The following is a 19,430-nucleotide window of genomic DNA, read 5'->3' as shown; positions in this document are numbered from 1 at the left end:
ACAACAACAAAATGCCAAACACAATGCCAAAAGTAAAAAAAAAGAAAAAAAAAAAAAGAGCATGGCATCAAAATTTGGAATCAGTATGCTTTTATACCGTTACTTAAATCAGTTCGTATTTTTGAATGGACTGCAGTCAGTTACGAATTTATAAGCCACAACTCTGAAAACTTAAATTGCATTAAAATGAAATAACCAATGGATGGGGTTGTAGAAACTGCATTGAACTGGCATTGAAGCAAGCCCTTAATATGCTTCTGCTGTATAATGATCCATTTAGCATTGAGGCACAATGGTACGGAGCAGGCTGAGGCATTGTTTGTGTCAGCTGCTGGGATGGTAGTGGCTGCGGGAGGCGGAGAGGGAGAGGAAGAATATCTGACCCAGAGACTTGAGCCTCCTCCACTCTCTCTGCCCTCCCGCTTGAATATTTCAAGAGGGTTATGACTTTAAACCAGTCATCAGAGGAAAGTGGTATCCCTTTTCCCACCTGTCTGGAAAGGAAATATATAGCATTATTCTCTTGATTCGGCTGAAAGATGCCACCCCTTAAGACCAAGACCCCATTGCCCTGGTTGGGATGTTCCACTAAAACATGTGTTAACAGGTTGCTTGTATCAGTTTTTGTCTGCTTCTGCAAAAATTGTTTTGCAATGTCTCTCCATGACTCTTCCTCCTCAAAGTGCAGAGCATTGTGCTCAGTATCCCCCCCTTCAGTGTTAAGAGATCCTGCAGCCTTATTACTCCTATATCCCATTGCCACTGGAATAAAGCACTGTGCTGTCAGTTGAAATCTTCACAGATTTGTGCTAAAAATGAGCTGCAGCATCATGTATCAATACTGAATTTATTTTGGTCGCAAATTATGCCAGTTGAAAAGCTATGCCACTGTAGAAGTCCTCAACCTTTCAAAACAACAAATTTCTCCTATTGATCCATTGCCATTTGACAGGAGACGTGGAAGTTTGAGGAGTGTCGGAACCCCAATGGAAACTTAAACCCTGCAGTTCAGCTTAGCAAACAAAGCATTTTTACAGGCCCGGCACAATGGAAGACAAATGAAGGTTATTTCAGTGTCTCAGAAATAGCTGGAGAGAAGAGTCCACTGCCCCACCCCCTACTCCAAACCCCCTGAGCTTCTGAAAGACTGACAAACCTTGCATTGTGTTCTAGACTTTTGGAAAGTCAGACAGATGTGCTGGAGCTTACAGTATATAATTCAAATATTACTGCTGCAGATTATAGAAAAATAATGATAATAACAATTAAAGGCCCACAACTGTCATAATACTGCCATTTTTTTTCTAACAAGGCAACAAATACTGACATTTTTTTTGTTTTTATATTTAGAAAAGAAGCAACATTTTATACTGTATAATACACACACATTTTATGAACCGCTAGTCCCATACGGGGTCGCGGGGAACCGGAGCCTACCCGGCAACACAGGGCGTAAGGCCGGAGGGGGAGGGGACACACCCAGGACGGGACGCCAGTCCGTCGCAAGGCACCCCAAGCGGGACTCGAACCCCAGACCCACTGGAGAGTAGGACCCGGTCCAACCCACTGCGCCACCACGCCCCCTACTGTATAATAGTTAAATCTAAATTGGATTAATAAATGGAAATCAACTGCTCTGTAATGTGTGAGGAAATGAAAACATACCGATATGTTTAAGGAATGCTGCAGTCTGGTAAATTTAACTCCTGCATTTGAACCCTCAAAAATCCTGAAAAACTCCTCAGAGACACTTAACGACCCATGGAACGTACCCATGTAATCACGCCTCGGATTACACAGGAAACTAAACTCATTATCTCTTGAGCAGCCATTGTCGGTGTGTTCAATAAGACATAACCAACCCATTTTACTGCAGCGTGTTTAATAACATTTGGCTATCGTTAGAAGTAGGATCATTAACTCCATGGCAACAGTTTTAAATAGTTTACAACACACTCCACTGCATTCAGTTGACAAACTGAAACCATGACTTTTTTTTTATTATGACATTTGTCTCAGAAAGGATTAGATCACAAATGGTGGTTGTAATGGTCACCTGAATGTAAGAAGAAATTCTGTATTATTTGCGTATGCACAGACATGTCTGCCACAAAAAAGTCCACAAAAACTTACACGCGCATACAGACTATCATGTAATTCCTTACTTTTAAAAGTCATCTTAAAACCTGCTGTCTTCTAAAGACACAAGCTAAATCATATTTAAGTTTCTGACAACTACCATTTTGGATTCAGCAGATACAAAACATTGCGAAGACAGTGAGCAAAGGGTTTATGTTTCTGATTTGACATGACAGTCCACATCAAACTTAACCTTCTGTAGCCAAATGCATGTTTCTGTGTGTGGAGACAGGGCTTTTGGAGCAGCCTTGAGGAGGTCCGAGCACATGGATACAGAGCTCCTGGTGCCAGCAGCTTATTGTGTAATAGAGTATGAAGTCCTTTTATTGAAGGAAACCAATGTCTTGATCCCTTCCCTTTCTTTCACAGCATGGTATACAAGTTAAAGGGCATGGCAAACTCCGTTTTCCATCTTTCCCACAAAAATACTAGATTAAGTGCTACTTTAATATGTCATGATGTGACATTGTTTTTTTTTTTTTTTTTGAAATCAGACTTCAACATGTCTACCACTGGGAAATAAATAAATTAAAGTCTCTCAATTTGATGGCCATTCATGTATAAAGCTGTGGGACTTTATACCAGATTGAAAAGCTTCCCTCCTCTCTGTATTTCAAACATGAGTAATGAGGCGTTTGAAATTTTCAAAAGCATTAAAGGCAGAAAGACTTGCCTGCCTGTTTAACAAATTAGGAAGCAGTCTATTAGTGGACTTCTAATATTTTTGTCTGGGTTGAGCCTTGCAGTGGAGCGTTACAACTTACAAAGAGGTGAATTGGCCTAAGGACTCATATAACCTTATTTTAAATTTGCTCTTTCACAAAAGTAACTGAAGCCGGTATGTCCCTACACAATTATATTTTTTTTTCCCCATTACAGTTATTACATAGTTATTCTATTAAAGACAATTAAACTAATAAAATAAGAGTATTTTTTTAAATCAACATTATGCCTTGCAATAGATAGTAATCAGCATTATATGATACTTGCAGAACAGCACTCACTGCAAACTGGTATCTGCCTTTACATGCATTGCTCAACGTATACATTTAGACTATCAGTTTCCCACAAGCCTGAAACTTGCACTCATTGACAACGTTTAAAATAGTAATTTTAAAGCCGAATAAAAATAAGACATAATTATAGTGCCAAAGGAAGGGTAAAAACAAAAAAAGAATGCTTAAAAAAGGATAGATTTGCACCCATATTTGAACAAGTAGCTGAGACTAGTTGAAGTTATTAATGCAGTCTTATTTAGTTGCAAATGCCAAGTCATAAGGATATCTATCTATCTATCTATCTATCTATCTATCTATCTATCCTGTTCATTTAAGTGCAGCATGGTAGCATAATGGGTTGCTCTGGTGTGTCACAGCTCCAGGGTTTTTAATTTGGGCATGCAATGGATTTCATTTCAATTTGAATGTACTTTGTATGCTGCCCTCTGTGTTCATGTGGGTTTCTTCCAGGTGCTTTCTTCCACAGTCCTAAGACATGTTTCAACTGATATGGTGACTTGGAATTTCTGTCAGTAACTTCCATCTGTATGAAACTGTAACTAATTAAGTGTGTGTTCAGTACCGTACCCAGTTTCTTGCCCTGTATTTGTGGCAGACTCAATAAGTGATGATGGATGGATGGATGGATGGATGGATGGATGGATGGATGGATAGTCTAAGAAAACGTGCTGATGAAGGTACTGTATCTTGAAGGTGATATTTTACCACTGAGATTTTAACCCTCCCTCTTCAGCTACTGCCAGAGGGACCACTCTGACAAGTATTGGTTATTAACTTTTGTTGGCTGCCCTGCCTCATAATCGCAATTCAGCCAATGACTACCTGATATCAGGCCATATTCCAACAGAGAAGGGTCGGTCACACAGTGCCACTGGTATTCAGACACATGCATCGCAGTGAAAGCCAAGCATGGATCAATAAAGCCACAACTTTGCTGATTACATTTGGTGCGTGGGAGGAGGGTAGCAAGCCAACTCATGCAAGGAACTTCAATGGAAGGAGTGGCTGAACTTGTGTATTAAAGAAAATTAACAGATATCCCCCAAAGTCATCCATCTCAGCAATTTTTTTCACTTTTGGAATTGTAATAATAGGAAGTCAAATGATATCAGCTTTAGTATACTATTTTTTCTTACATTTTCTTTTCGTATTTTTCAGATGAAATACAACTTAAAACAGAACACTAAATATACAGTGTATTGCACATGGAGACATTCTCCAAATGAGGTCTCATGACACTAACACAATGTTACAATCATTTTCTTCATTCCTTTCAGCCCAATTTCTTGATTCCTTGATATGACAACTGACAGTGTATTAGCAGAATAAAAAGTGCAACCATAAAATTATCATGTTATTTAGAGTAACCCAAACTATGTGACTATTTCTCAATTGCTAAAAAATGGGATCATCTTGCACTGTGCCAGATGCGAGCTGCTATTATCATTATCAGTGTGGAAACTGAGCTGCAAGTTCTTCTGCAAGCTAATGTTCTGTACTATCAGCATGTTTTGCAAAACAGCTTATTTTCCCACTGTCCATTGGTGGTATCAGGCAAGCAATTATAATAAATGCAGCGCACAAGTCCAAGACCGTGTAGGAACGCTGGGATGTTTTAATGTCAAAGGCTAGTTAGTTTCCTCCCCCAAGGCTTCTGGCAGACTCTCTGAGGGATAGCCTGACATTCAGTGACATTCACCAGCCATCTGAGAGACTTAGGTCCAAGATAAGTCTACTCACTCTGGAGGGCAAACTCACCTCTTTCTTGTGTGTTTCCCTCACATTTTACTCCCCTGGCCTGGAATTCATTTACTTTTTTTATTAAAATTGAACATGAAATTCTTCTGCAGTACATTTGTAACTGCCACTGTACTTGTTTTATTTATGTGCAACAATTTTTTTGTACAAATCTAATTGTATTTAATGGATTATTGTAATTTGCATTTGGTGACAACGGTTAATAGTCAGTCGTTTATAGCTAGATGCTCAGACAAAAAGCATGTTGGATTGGCAGCAAGTGTCTTCTGGGTAAAATGAATAAATAGAGGAAACTGCACCAAATGAAATACCAAAAACATAACAAGTACAGTTTTCACCTGCCTTATGAAGTTAATGAATTCCTGACAAACCCTTTGTAAGGTGAATTGTCATAAATCAAAGATGTAATTACCATTTTTATTAATGTTTTATTAAACATTTTTGTGTGTTCCTGAGTCCCAAAACTGATACCTGTGTATGCTAAAATGTCACTACATCCTATTAAAATGGATAAAATTACTTCAACAGTCATCACACCACAACATAACAAGGCAATTTCCCTTCATTAATTACTCTAAAACACTGTATGGCTGTCTACCTGGACTGGCTCAGCTGTTTCGTAGCTGTTAAATACTTTACATAAAACATCTCAGAGTATGAATGTGCATTTAAACAGATATTCTAGAAAGTTTTATATATATATATATATGGGTTAATTCTGTAACATTAAAGAAAACACTGAAAACATGTGCCAGATCTGCATTGTGGTAGAAGTGAGCAAGAATTTTCAGGTAGTATCATGTAACAACTGACATTAAAAAGTAATCCTGAAGCTGAGCCCCCTAAAATCTTTCCATCCATTCAATTTCAATAACCACATGTCGTAAGTGGGGTCGCAGTGACCCAGAGCTTATCCTGCACACTTTGGGTGCAAGGCTGAGGGGGGTACACACTGGATGGGATGCTAGTCCATCACAGGGTAGCCACACATACACACACATAGTCACTCACCCACTCGGAAATTAAGGTTAATTAGTTTCATCAGTCCACCTTAATTGCATGTCCTCAGACTGTGGGAAAAATCCAGAGAACCGAGAGGAAACCCACAGACACACGGGGGAGAACAGCAAACTCCAAATAGACTGAGCAGATATTGAACCCATGTTCTCTCACACCACTGAGGCCCTGTGAGGCGGCAGCGCTACTCGCTGCACCAGCATACCACCCTGATACTTAGCATGTTTGTGGTACACACACGCACACGCACGAACGCACTCACGCACGCACACACGCACGCACACAGTGATTAAGCATTTGGTTTGCTTTTCAGCAGCTGCCAAGCAGAAGTAATATTTTCCTTACTGATAAATGTGTACAAGGTGCTGTTAAAGCTCCTGTGTGGGATATGGTGTTATTTTAGGATGCATCGTTAAAACTGTGTGTGTTTACAGATGAACCAATGGGGGGCATTATCTACAGAATGACTAATAGTTCATACATGCCTATAGTAAGGATTTTAATTGCATATGGTTCGTGGTTGGGAAGGATGAAAAGCAAAGCAACTAATTTCAGTGCTATATTAGGCATGTGGACATTTCCATGGCATGTAATTATAACTTAAATTTGGTAAACACAGAGGACAAAACAAATCTAGGGAAAACAATCATTCTCTGAAAACAACACTTAGACCTCATTTAACAGGGTCTCATACAATGAAACAACCACTATAGTGGTTTATGAAAATATATAAGCTTTTTTACATTCGGGGGCTTAATTTTTTCCATCATGACTTACAATATAACGCTATTTACAATTATTTGTTTATATTGTGTAACAATAAGATCAATTTATTAATTAAATCAAATAATGATTTTTACTAGAAAAATTATAAAATGTGTTGGTATAATCCCTATCACGCATGAAAATGCATTTCATTTTGGTCTTTCAGTTAATTTTAGGTGACAATATTTTTTGTCCTAGAACTGATTATACACTTTTTTTTTTTTTTTCCGGAAGAAATAATGTTAATCGCCTAACAGAATGATTTCATGGTGATTTCACAGAACAAATTAACCCTGCTGTGTGAGTAATGGGTGGAGTTAATGGAAGTATAAGAGATTGCACACATTTGTGACAGGGTGATATTAATTTTTTTTTATTTTAAATTACAGTTAGTTTTCTGATATACCTTACCAAGTATATAAACAAATGCGTTTCTGCTCTTACCATTTAACTATAAATACGATATTAATTAACTTGTTACTTGTCTGAGTGTGGAATTAATGTCAGTTGGAAATATTCTGATATTCATCCATTGCTTCCTCATGCCTGCAAGTGCCCTCTGATATTTTTCCCACATCAGTGACATTTGAAATGGGAGCAGTGACACGCTAATGAATTCCCACACGTTGCGTTTGGGATGAAAATAATTAGTGGCAGCTCACTCCTGAAGTGGGATTCGGTTTCTCTATTCTCACCCATGCCGAGTCTGTGAGACACAATTGGCAAGCACTTGGCAGAGGGAGGAATTCGCAGTAGGAAAACTTCAGCACAGACTCTGCCCTTGGTGAACAGCTCAACAGTTCAACCCAAACTCACCAACTTCTGTATTTATGCATTCATTATCTCTTGTGATGCTGGCGGCACATGACTTTAATATGACTGTAAAAGTCTGAACGTGAATATCACCAAAGAAACAATACAACAAATTTTGTGTTTTCCCTGTACTCATTAAATATATAAATATTTTCCAGTTACTGATGCTGGATGTCATATGAAATAAAAATATTGAGCATTTTAAAGAAGAGCACATGCATTGTTTTTTTTTTTATGCATAACTGTACCAGATTAAAAAAGGAAAGGTTTGCTGTGACTTTTGTGCAAAAACAAAAATTATTCTGCAACATGAGGAAATCTCTGAAATGTGGCATGAAGCAAAGTTAGGCTCCGACAAATATAGAAAACGTCAATGACGAAACGGTCAACAGACAAAAATGGTCAAAACTACGTCCCTGATTTAGATGAGTGAACCTATAAATCAAGATGTCAAAAATACATGAGGTTGAATGTGCATTTTGAAGACGTGGTCTACACTTGACAGCTATTAAATATTACAGCAGAAGGGTTTCTAGGATACTGTATTTTTCTTAAATAGTGAAAAATGTTTATATATCTTTCATGATACACAAATAGACACCACACCATTAGATACATACAATTATCTGATAGGTATGCATGTCTTTTAAAAAATATATTTATGTACTTTAATTCATTTTCTAGTGTGTAAATTACCATACGCTACTTATATTTACTCTGTTGGTGGGGCCATAAATACTACACCTTTACGTCACAGGCTGCTAGGTTTCAGTTTACACTCATCCATATAAAGCATTTAAACTCCAAATACACTACACCCCGGTATAAGATCTTTTTCTTTAAAAATAAACACAAAAGCCCCCCTGTGAGGTGAGCACAGGCTTCACTCCTGAGACTATGCTTCTAAATTGCATTTTAGCAGCATTTAAAAAAAAAAAAAAGATGTTTTCTGCAATTTGATGGAAAATGGTACTGCAGTAAATTGAAAGTGGAAATACTACCTTGGTGACTTTATATTTAATTGAGTCAAATCATTCTTGTTTCTCTCTGTGCCCTAGAACGAGAGTACTGTTGTAATTTAGCTACGCAGACAGCATTGCGCATAGCGACATCCATTAACAATAATCCCATAGGAGTCAATGGAAGTGAGTGTGGAGAATATAAGTTGACAGTTTGTCTGTCTGAGTAACTCATCAGATTGTTTTGCTCCCAAGAAAATCCCTGAGTGCACATCTAAAAGACGTTCTTTTAATCAATTTATTTACTGGAAATCAGGCAAATCATTGTACAGTCCTCAGTAATATTAGCGAAATTTCAGCTATCATTGTTTTTCTCCAGTAGTATCATAAATGCATGTTGAAATAGTTTTTCAAAAAAAGTCTGTAAGATAAAAAGTAGTGAACATGGTTTCATTTCTGTTTTTCTCCATTTTATTTAATCACCCTCATAGTACAAGATGTAAAAAAAAAAAAAAAAAAAAAAACTTGCAGTCCACATCCAGCATTCCTTTAGTTCCTGCTTTAAAAGGAACACAGAGAAAAGCTGCTTCCCATCTCCACATGCCTCCCCTCTATTTTAAATTAATTACTGCCACCATCCCTTGCTATGTTGTAATGAATAGCCCCGATGTGTCTGTGGCTCTGCATCGAGGCTGTGATCAGCCCCTGCAAAGGAGCCGCTCCTGGCGCCTGACCAATCAACGCTGAACGCCATCGCCTCGTTATTACCCCGTTCCAGGCAGACACTGTATCATTAATTTCCTTTGTGGAGGACTCGAAGGCCGTATTCATGGACGCAGCTGCCTCTTGCTGAGACAGGGCTGCTGACCATGACGATTCCCCTTTGTCTTACACAAGCACACACTGAAAACTGCCGTCCACCCACCTTTGCGTTTTTCTTTGGTGTATCATTACACACTTGGAGTGTACGTAAGACTTTGAAATGCCAACAGTATGTCTGCCCATGATTAAAAAACAAGAGACAGTCTATAAAATAAAAAAAAAAAAGACACTTTCATGTTGTTTCCTTCCGTTCATTGATTCTTGATGCAGGAAGGCAGAGAACTGCACTCTGCTCCTGGGACTCTGAGACAATCTCAGCACTTTGTGTACAAATTTACTTTGCAAGACCACCTGGTCTTCAAAGTGGGGAAAACTAGCTAAATCTAATTCATCTATTTGTCTGTTATCAATAAGTGCTTGTCCAATGCAGTGGAATGGAGCCTATTCTGGAAGCAATGGGTGTATGGTAGGGTATCCCCCTGGATAGGATGCCAGTCAATTGACCCACCTTCGCTCACTTATGTGTACATACCCACTGTACAGGCAATTTGGATTCACCAATCCACCTAAAACACACATCTTTGGACTGTGGGAGGAAGTGGAGCACCTGTTGGAAACCCATCCAAACAAACTTGACACAGACTGTTTCCGATTTAAACCGATATGTAAACCCACAGGACCTGTGAGGCACCAGCACCACCTGCTGCACCACCATGCCACCTTCAACAACACCCCCTCCAAGAAAAAAAAAAAAAAAAATTGTCAAAAAAAGAATAATAATAAGAATTAAAAGAAATGAATGCACTCTAATTTGAGTTAGCAGTAAACCAACATTAAATCTCCAGTTTTGACATATTTGTTTGTAAAAATGTATAAAAACTAATCCTACATTTCCCTCCTCCCTTTTTCTGATATTACAACTTTTATCGCTACTACTAGAATTAATGATCGTTTTGTCCAATATCTATGAATAAACATTACCATCTAAAAAACCCATGCAAATTAGGACTGAATACATTTCTAGCACATACAAAGGTCAATGAAATGCAGAGCACAATTTTCCCTCCAAACTGCTATTAAAATTAACCCTCTGTTTTCACACTATTAATGAGTCAGTAACTCAGTTTTCTTCATCTTGTATTGAATAGTCCCACTCACACTATTAAAATTAACCTGTTTATTTAACACAGAATTGCTATGTTTTGCAGTTACATAGTATTCATTGTTTTAACTGTCAACTGGTTTTCCAGTTTAGCTAAAAACTAGTTTATACAATTTTGTTGTTTGTGTTTTCTTCTCTCTGCAGTTCCCGCCAAGATTGTAAACATATCTACCGACATCACGGTGAATGAGGGCAGCAACATTACTCTAATGTGTCTGGCCATTGGAAGACCTGAGCCAACTATAATATGGAAACATCGGTCAAAAAGTGGTAAGGATAGCTATCTTATGTTAATACTTTCCATGTTTTCTTTCTTTTTTTTTACCATTTTTATATATGTCACATTTATTTATTTATTTATTTACTTACTTACTTACTTACTTACTTACTTACTTACTTACTTATTACCTGCAGAGACTTTATATTACTTCATATTTCTTGATTCAAGTATGATATCAAAGGGTGCTAAATCATTCCTACAGGTATCACAGAATTAATGTGAATGTTGGATCCACCTACACTCCATGCTGATGATACAATATGGTTTGAGCAACTAAAACCTGTATTTTCAAAATTATGATGGCGATTTCCATTAGTCTTATGAATCTAACAACCCAAACGATAATGTAACAGTACTAACACTTCACTTTCTTGCAGTGAAACTAAAATGTTATTAAGCAACAACAACAAAAAATAAAAACTACTGCATGAATCTTAAGAGAGGGAAAGTGAAGACTTTCAGGGTAGAAAAGAAAATTGAATTTGAGTTATGCACTCCAAGTATAGGAAGTATTAGCAAGCTGTTTGTAAGTGTGCGGAAAAGTCAGACACGCCCTCGAGGGCTATGTGTGCGGATAAAGTGTACTTATGGAACAGTGGTCAACCTTGACTGACAATGCTTCAGTGAGTCATGCACTACAGGCAAAGCAGCACAGCCAAGAGGTATTCTAATCACTGCTGTCTTAAAATACAACCTCACTCCTTCCTGGAACATGTAGAGTTTAGTGGTTTTAGCTGAAATAAATAATAATAAACGGCCAGGCTTTAAACTAAATCTGACATGTAACAAAGTGCGAAAAGGGCTTATTTCAAAAATGCACATGTTTAGCAGCAGTAAGCTGGCTTGTTTCTGAGGCTCCCATACCTGGATGACTCTGTTGGACACCCCATGTTCACGGTGAAGCCAATAATAATCTTGTCGTTATCAGTTACACCATAGGTCAACACAGGCTACTGACAAAAGATGCCGATATTCACTGATGGAATCGCTCCTTGGAAAAGCAGCAGGAAAGACTCAGATGAGGAAGTCAATTAATGTCGCATGCCATGTACAGACCATGGGTTATCTCTGCTGAGTGAACACATAAACCAGGACTTGTGAAGGCTCTTATTACTTTATTTAAAAGCAAGTGTTAAGAAGTGCTGCTTAAAACATCATTCTTATCATGCATCATTCTAGTCCTCAGTCTGGACACAACTTTCTACTTTGATTATATTGTACTAGAAAAGAGGCAGGCAGGAGTTCCAAGATTTTCTATGAATTCCTGTATGCGAATCTCACAAGGTGATTCATTGTAAACATGTTGTTTTCCACTGCGAGAGGAAATGCAGAGTTGACTGTTATAGTTGATGTATAATGCACATTTTGACAGCAGCACAAAGCAACCACTGCTGTGGAAAAAAGTCAGTATATCCACTGCGATGATGCAGTGTGACAGTGCACATCCGGCGCTGGGTGTGATATTAAATAAATTGGTTTGACATTAGTCATGGCGTTTTCAATTTTAGGTGTGCAGTAAGTGGTAAGATAACTCATTTGCATAAATCATTAAGCTAGGCAGTCTACATTCACTTAAACTGGCTGCATTTTTATATTAAGCAATTAGGTGGGAGCATCATTAGCTGCAAGTCAATATCTCCTTTTTATTGTGAGTGAGTGCATGAAGAATCTCTTCCTCACTGGCTGTAGCAAAAAAAAAGAAAACTATACCTACGAAATGTATTAAGGAAAAGGGTCTTCTGAACTACTATATTTAAGATACTGCTGACTGCTTAAGAGTTATTGTTTCTAAGTGCCAGCTTTGTGTTTTTGTAAATTCAAATATTTTCAATCTCATAAATATTTCAAATACAGAATTACCCAGAGTCATTAAATCTGTCTTTGAATAAATTTGGTAGTTTACATTCTGTTAAAGTTCTCTTTAACATTCTGTAGTGCAATGGCAAATGAGATTGTAGTTAGTCCATGTCCATGTGCTTTGACAACACTGGCACTCTTATGACATACTGGACTCTTGTGCTTTGGTTTCAGCTCTCTTGATGAGAGACAATCAAGCTATTACCTTCAACAAATGTATGGCTTGATGTTTTTGGCCGTGTTTTTGTCTGTGAAAATGATGCCCTTTAACGCTGTAGCTCCTCCTGTTTTTTTACGCGAAGGTGAATCCTTTAGGGAGGCAAAACATTCACATCCTGAGGTGAAGCATCGTGGGCCATTTCATGCACATGTACTGTATGTACAGCAATCTAATATGTATAATAAGTGATTGTATGTGTTTGCTAATTGCTGCAAGAATTATGAACTTTGAAAAGCTACTGTAAATGCCTGTTTCTCAATATGTCTGTGTGTGGTGACTTGTGTTTGTAAGGACTTTCCTAACTGAAGAATACTCTGTTAGTCCATTGCCTTTACCACAGATGCACTCAGAGCTTCACTTAACACCCACACGCAAATGCCTTCTTCAGTACGATTGCCTCATTCAAGAGAAATATGTAACTCTTATGCAATGAATGCATCTTTTCATGCTGCCACGAATTGCTGAAATATTACAACAGAACATACTTTTTGTGTTGATCATTTACAAGGTTCAAATTATACTTACAATTGTATTTGCTATTTGCTGTTTAATTCAGTTTGAACTTTACAGTGATAACATAAAGGATATGAAGCATAAAATGCTGAGAAAACAGTGAAAATCCAGCCTTTTAATTTTATATCATTTAGAAAAACTAATTTAATAACCAGAAACTTTCTTTTTCTTAGCAGTGAAAATAAGGCCCTTAGAACTTGTTTAAAATTGAGTAAAAATGTTAACTCGACCCTTGGTGTTACCAAGTGCTTACTGTGAAATATTTGTTATGTATGCATTTACATTATTCACCTAGGGTTTATGATAATGCTGTCAACACCAGTACTGAAAATACATGTCAGTGGACAGGTTTCTACTTCTAGAGTGCATAGACATAGAGCGCATGATGCATGGGTCAAATTTAAGAACTTTTATGATGGTGTTGTTTCTTTGATATTGGGCAGTTTTACAGCTTTCCTGTTTTATGTGACAGAAATTATTTCCTAGTTACATTTTCATTTCCCACATTGTGCAGTTTAGATACCTGCAGTCTGTTTTAATGGCTAACATTTTGATTTTCTAACAAGTTCAACAAAACACATGGTTCCTATACAACAAGCCAGCACTCAGTCTAAGCTCTCTACAAGTCACACAGCACTACTGAATACAAAAGGAAGTGATGCAGCAGATATTTTGAAGAAGGGGGGTCAAGAACTTTCATTATGTTACAAGAGGTTTTCAGAGTTCACCAGAACGGAATTAAGGCCACGTTTTAAGAACTGGAATGCTTGGCTTACATGTATAGTATGCCCTACAACAGTAAGTAATTGATAGCCCAGATACTTTATTTGTTATTGTTAATAATGAAATGGAGTTTTTTATTGATGGTGTTTTATTATGGGGGGGTGGTGGTGGCCTGTGCCTGTTCTCTGGCAAGCCTGGGGTTCAAGTCCTGCTTGGGGTACCCTGCATCCCGTCCTGGGTGTGTCCTCTCCACCTCCAGCCTTGCTTTACATTGGTATTACTTTTTAATAATGTTATTGTTATAAGATCCTGATAAATAATATGGATAATTTTATGTTTATAGATACTTTCATGGTTAAACAGCATTGAATATTTAAGACAGTTCAACAACAGTCAGGATTATCAGTGCATTTTTATTGTATAAAATTGGGGTGATATCAGGGTACCTTCCTAATTTAAATTTGGTGTAATTTAGGCATGGCTAATCTTGACATTTCTATTGCTAATGTTAACATTATTTCTTTAGGGACAACGAAATATATTACCTTAGTATAATTCTTGGTGCATCATTAATAAAGGGATAGTTGGTCATGTTTATTATACCAGGGTTAGCAGCTAGTCCAGTGGTTAGAGCTGCTGCCTTTGGGCTTCAATGGGGTGGGTTAACATCCCCCTTGTACCTTAGTATCCTTAGTATCTGTCAGTTGCTCCAGTAAAAAAAAAAAAAAAGATTGTACAAATTGGAAAGTTGTTGATGGTACTTTGGCATAGTAAGTTGCTTTTGAGAAAAGAGTCAGAGAAATTTGTTTCATTGCTGCACACAACAACTGTGGCTCAAGAAACAACACCTCAGTAGCATATTACAAAATGTGTTTTTTTTTTCTTTTTACTTAGAATAAAAGAAAAAGTTTAAAATATGTCTTGAACTGCTGTCTAAACATTTTCTAGGGTGTTGAATTTTCATACATCCCAGCTGCCAAGTTTCATTGGATATCAGATTTCCTGAAATTTCACCTTTTGAAAACAAATGTCAAATTTAGCATATTTCTCAAAGTTTTTTTTTTTTTTTTCAGAAAAATTTCAATGCTTTAATTCCATTAGTGTGTGTTTAGTTTATAATGGAGATGGTGTGTCTCTTTAGATTTATGATACTCTAAATAATGTACAAAGGTGATTTGACTTCACCTGACATCAGCTGAAATAATTATAAATAACCCAAAAGAAAATCAGCTGTTATTTTAGTATTTCCCCAAAAGTCCTCTGAATGCATCATGCAGATATAATAGTCCACAATTGTTTAAAGCTGTAGATCAGAAGATCTGTATGCAAATAATTTCAAAGGCATTAAATATATCATGAAATACTGAAAAGACCATTCATTATTAAGAAGTGGTGGATATATGACATATGACAGCATTACAATATTTCAAAAATGAAAATTCCCTTCCAAAACTGATGATGTCTTGAAGAAAAAGCTTATCAAGGTGGCTAATAAAAAGTCCATAGTAAGTTTAAAATAGCTGCAAGAGATTATGGAAGTAACTCACCACCCCCTGCATATTACAATCATTTTGCGTATTCTCCTGAGCGTGCTGTGATGTGTGTAGTAGGGTTGTTAGATGGAAACCATTTCTCACATCAAAGAGCTATGAATCTCATATAAATTTTGCAAGAAGAGACATTCAGTCTCCCAAAACCATGTGGAAAATGTTTTGATTTGATAAGAGAAAGGAAGAACTTTTTGGCTTTAATTCCAAAATGTTTAATGCTAATGTTTAGTGCCAGCCAAAGAACCCAGTACCTTCTGTGAAGCATGGTGATTGCAGCACCGTATCTCTTCAGTGGGAACAGGGGCTCTGGTCAGAATAGAGGTTAAAACGAATATCTCTAAATATCAAAATACTTTGGAGGCAAAATCGCCTGTCATCTTCCAAAAAACTGAGGTTAAACATACAATTTCTTCTTTTAGCAAGGAAACTACCTGGAGAACACAGCCAGTTCAACCAATGCATGCCTTGAAAAAGAAGAGCAATGTCTTGGAATCAATCTGGAATCAACCTAAAGAGTGCTGTGCGCAGGAGATCCCTTAACAATTCTGTGCTTGAACCCTTCTGCAAGGAAGAGAGGGATAAAATGGCAAAATCCAGGTGTGTTATGCTGATAGAAGTATATCCAAACAGAATTATAGCTGTCACTGAAGCTAAAGGTTTTACACACAGTTTTACCTAAAGGGTATGCACAGTTATACAAATAAGCTGCTCATTTTTTTTTTTTTCATATTTTCAGGAAAGGATTAGTTTTACTTATTGTTGGTTACAAGATCTTCCTAAATGAGGAAAAAAGGCGTACATGATTTTTGTTGATTTCAACCTTTATATCAACAAGAACTTAATATTTCATTGAGACTGTGTTGACTTTAACCAAATCATAATTTTAATCAATGTAATGTGCATTTAATTTTCTGAGAACGTGTAGTCAGACATTTGTGGATAAACATCGACACATGCATTAAGAAATATGAAAAGATACTTTGCCCTATACCTTTAATGAACACAGCTTACTGAAAGTAGATTTTATATCTGGAAATACCAAATTTGCACTATTGAGTTGTGCACAATTTGTACAACAGAAATGGTTTAGGTCATCACTTTTTTAAATATGGTTAGTTCTTTTCTGGGGACCATGCCTAGGACCAGCACGGCAGAAGTGTGGAAGACGAAATGAAATGTAGCCCTGGAAAGTCGATAATCAAAACACAAGCCAAACACAAGCACCATGAGACAATAGTCTGAGTTTCTTGGGAACTGGTGAGGTTTTCAAGATGGCAGAGCCTGGAGGTGACTGGTCCAAAAGGTAGAACTGACAACAGAACTGAGAATGACGGACAGGGATGACGACCAATGATAGACAACAGACCTGTACGGGGAGCAAAAATGCACAAACACAGAAAGGAATAACAAAACATACCAAAAACCTGTAGAGGGATGTAACATTGTTACTTGATTGGTTGGTTTAGGCCACTTGTTAGTTTATTTAAACCTTCCTCACACAGTTCAGATGTTCTCTCTTCGTTTTTACGGTTTTACAACAGTGTGCACACGTTAGTCTCAAAGTGACATTCCTAGTTTTACGGCCCAATGCAGCTGGCAGATAACAGGTCCACTCCCATTCAGGAGGGTCTGCAGCAGAGATAGGCCAGAACATAGTGTGTCAGTCACAAAGCAGATTGCACAGCACACATACAGTATTCCCTTATATAAAGGATATTTTTGAACCCTTTTAAATAAAATAATAGCTTTATCACTTAAAGATATTTTTTATTGCTTGTAGCTATTATGAAAAGATGTTTTTCAACACTTTTAAATAAAGTAATAAATAATTTATTAAATACATTAAATGTGAGTGAAGCATGATTTTCATGCAATTTAACTGTGATGGGTAAATAAATGCAGATAAAAAAACTGAACATTTAGCCATTAAACATATAAAGGGAAGAACTGGGAAATTAATGTATTTCTTTTGCTGTGCCGATAAAAACAGGTTTTGCAATAGCACATAGCTATAAAAAGAACCTGCATTGTATTCATTTGTTCATCAATAACCTTTTGTAATAAAGGGTCACAGCAGCGCTGGAAAAATAGTGCACAAGGCAAGATAATGGTGTATGAGACGAGTGGCCACATACTCACTCATTCACACACCAAGGGTAATTTAAAACCAACAATTCACCTTAAAAATGTGTGGGAGGGGACAAGAGTGCACAAACAAAACAGGAACACAAGCAGAACATCAAACACAAACTCCACACCAAATGAGCTGGATTCAAACTCAGGTCCCAGGTGCTGTGAGGCACCATTACTATATACATGTATAAAAGCATGCAGCAGAAACTACAAGGGAATGATAAGAAAACAAGAAGGTGAATATTTTGGAATGACCCAGTCAAGGCCAAGGTTTGAGCTGTATTTTAAACCGGTGGTATGACCTGAAAATTACTGCCTGCCGATGTTCTCTGTCTTACCTTGCAGAGCCTGACAGAATGACATGGAGGAGACGACAAACATTTACTAATTTAAATGTGTACATCTCAGTCATACCGCTGTTGCTGTAATTGCTACCAGACACCTATAAAGTACTTATAACTGAGGTGGTAGGGTGTTTTTTTTTTTAAATGAAAAAGTAATTTATATTTGGAAAAGTGTGTGTTGCATTTAGAAATAAGTTTTCAAATTCCTGTAAACACACACACATTTTCAGAACCGCTTGTCCCATACAGGGTTGCGGGGAACCAGAGCCTACCCGGCAACTCAGGGCGTAAGGGGAAGGGACACACCCAGGAGGGGACGCCAGTCCCTCGCAAAGCACCCCAAGCGGGACTCGAACCCCAGACCTACTAGAGAGCAGGACCTGGTCCAACCCACTGCGCCACCGCACCCCCTTCCTGTAAACAAAAGACAAGAATTAATTTGTAATATATCAACATGAAAAAGAGTAGGCAGTACTTTCTGGAAGAACTGTGTAAAACAAAGTGTAGAAATTACATTTTTACCTGATGCTTTTCTCCAAAGCAACTTACAGTGTTAATCTATTTACCCATTTATACAACTGGGTAATTGTACTGGAGCAATTTAGGGTAACTTATTTGCTCAAGGGTACTACAGCTAGACATGGGGATCAAACTGGGAATCTCTGGGTCCAAAGGGAACAGCACTAACCACTATGGTACCAGCTGTCCCATTACAATAAGACTTTATAAAATACCTTAAAGATGATAACTATTTCATAATACACACACACACACACACACACACACACACACACACACACACACACACACACACATACACACATTGTTTGGCAGGAGATGTAACTGTATTTTCACATGTGAAGAATGAAAAAGCAGGTACTGATCAGCCATTGTTTCTGAAAAGGACATAGATCCAAATTAATGAGAAAGGATGAGCAAAGTTCAAATTTAGTCATGACATTAAAACAGGGTATATCTTATGTTAGATCTAAGTTGAACGACTATTCAGTAAATGTTCTCAGTGAATTTCTATGTGCTATTGGGTTTGCTACTGTTTTTTATGTTTCACACTGGAAGTGCTTTGCTGTTGATTTTACTAATGAGGATCTACTTTATTTCGTGTTTAGCTCTTGGGTTTTGCTGAATTTTTTAATGACTCACATACATTCATGCACTTCAGTGAGTTGGTTAAGTACCTTCAGATCTGCCTCATTCCTCAGAGTAAACTTCAGTAATTTTCTGCTAGTTTCTCATCTCCTTGATAATTATCTAATCTGTTAAAAGTTTATGGAATACATGTATGCACTGGCCTTATCTGTAAGTATCTGTATGCATAGGTTGCCATAGTTACAAATC

At 37.4% G+C, this 19,430-nt stretch overlaps 1 protein-coding gene across 5 annotated transcripts in view; it reads left to right on the top strand.

The window, feature by feature from the left end:
* opcml (opioid binding protein/cell adhesion molecule-like) overlaps positions 1-19,430 on the top strand; it is a 275,155-nt gene that overhangs the window by 213,226 nt on the left and 42,499 nt on the right. For all 5 annotated transcript variants that reach the window (XM_018755365.2, XM_018755367.2, XM_018755369.2 and 2 more), the window contains one exon: positions 10,599-10,724. In XM_018755365.2, the coding sequence (XP_018610881.1) occupies positions 10,599-10,724 (126 nt within the window). The remainder of the gene's footprint in view (positions 1-10,598; positions 10,725-19,430) is intronic.

This window comes from Scleropages formosus, chromosome 4 (assembly GCF_900964775.1).
Source record: "Scleropages formosus chromosome 4, fSclFor1.1, whole genome shotgun sequence".
Classification (NCBI taxonomy): domain Eukaryota; kingdom Metazoa; phylum Chordata; class Actinopteri; order Osteoglossiformes; family Osteoglossidae; genus Scleropages; species Scleropages formosus.
Note: the sequence above shows the minus strand (reverse complement) of the source record. Positions and strands in the feature narration are given on the sequence as shown.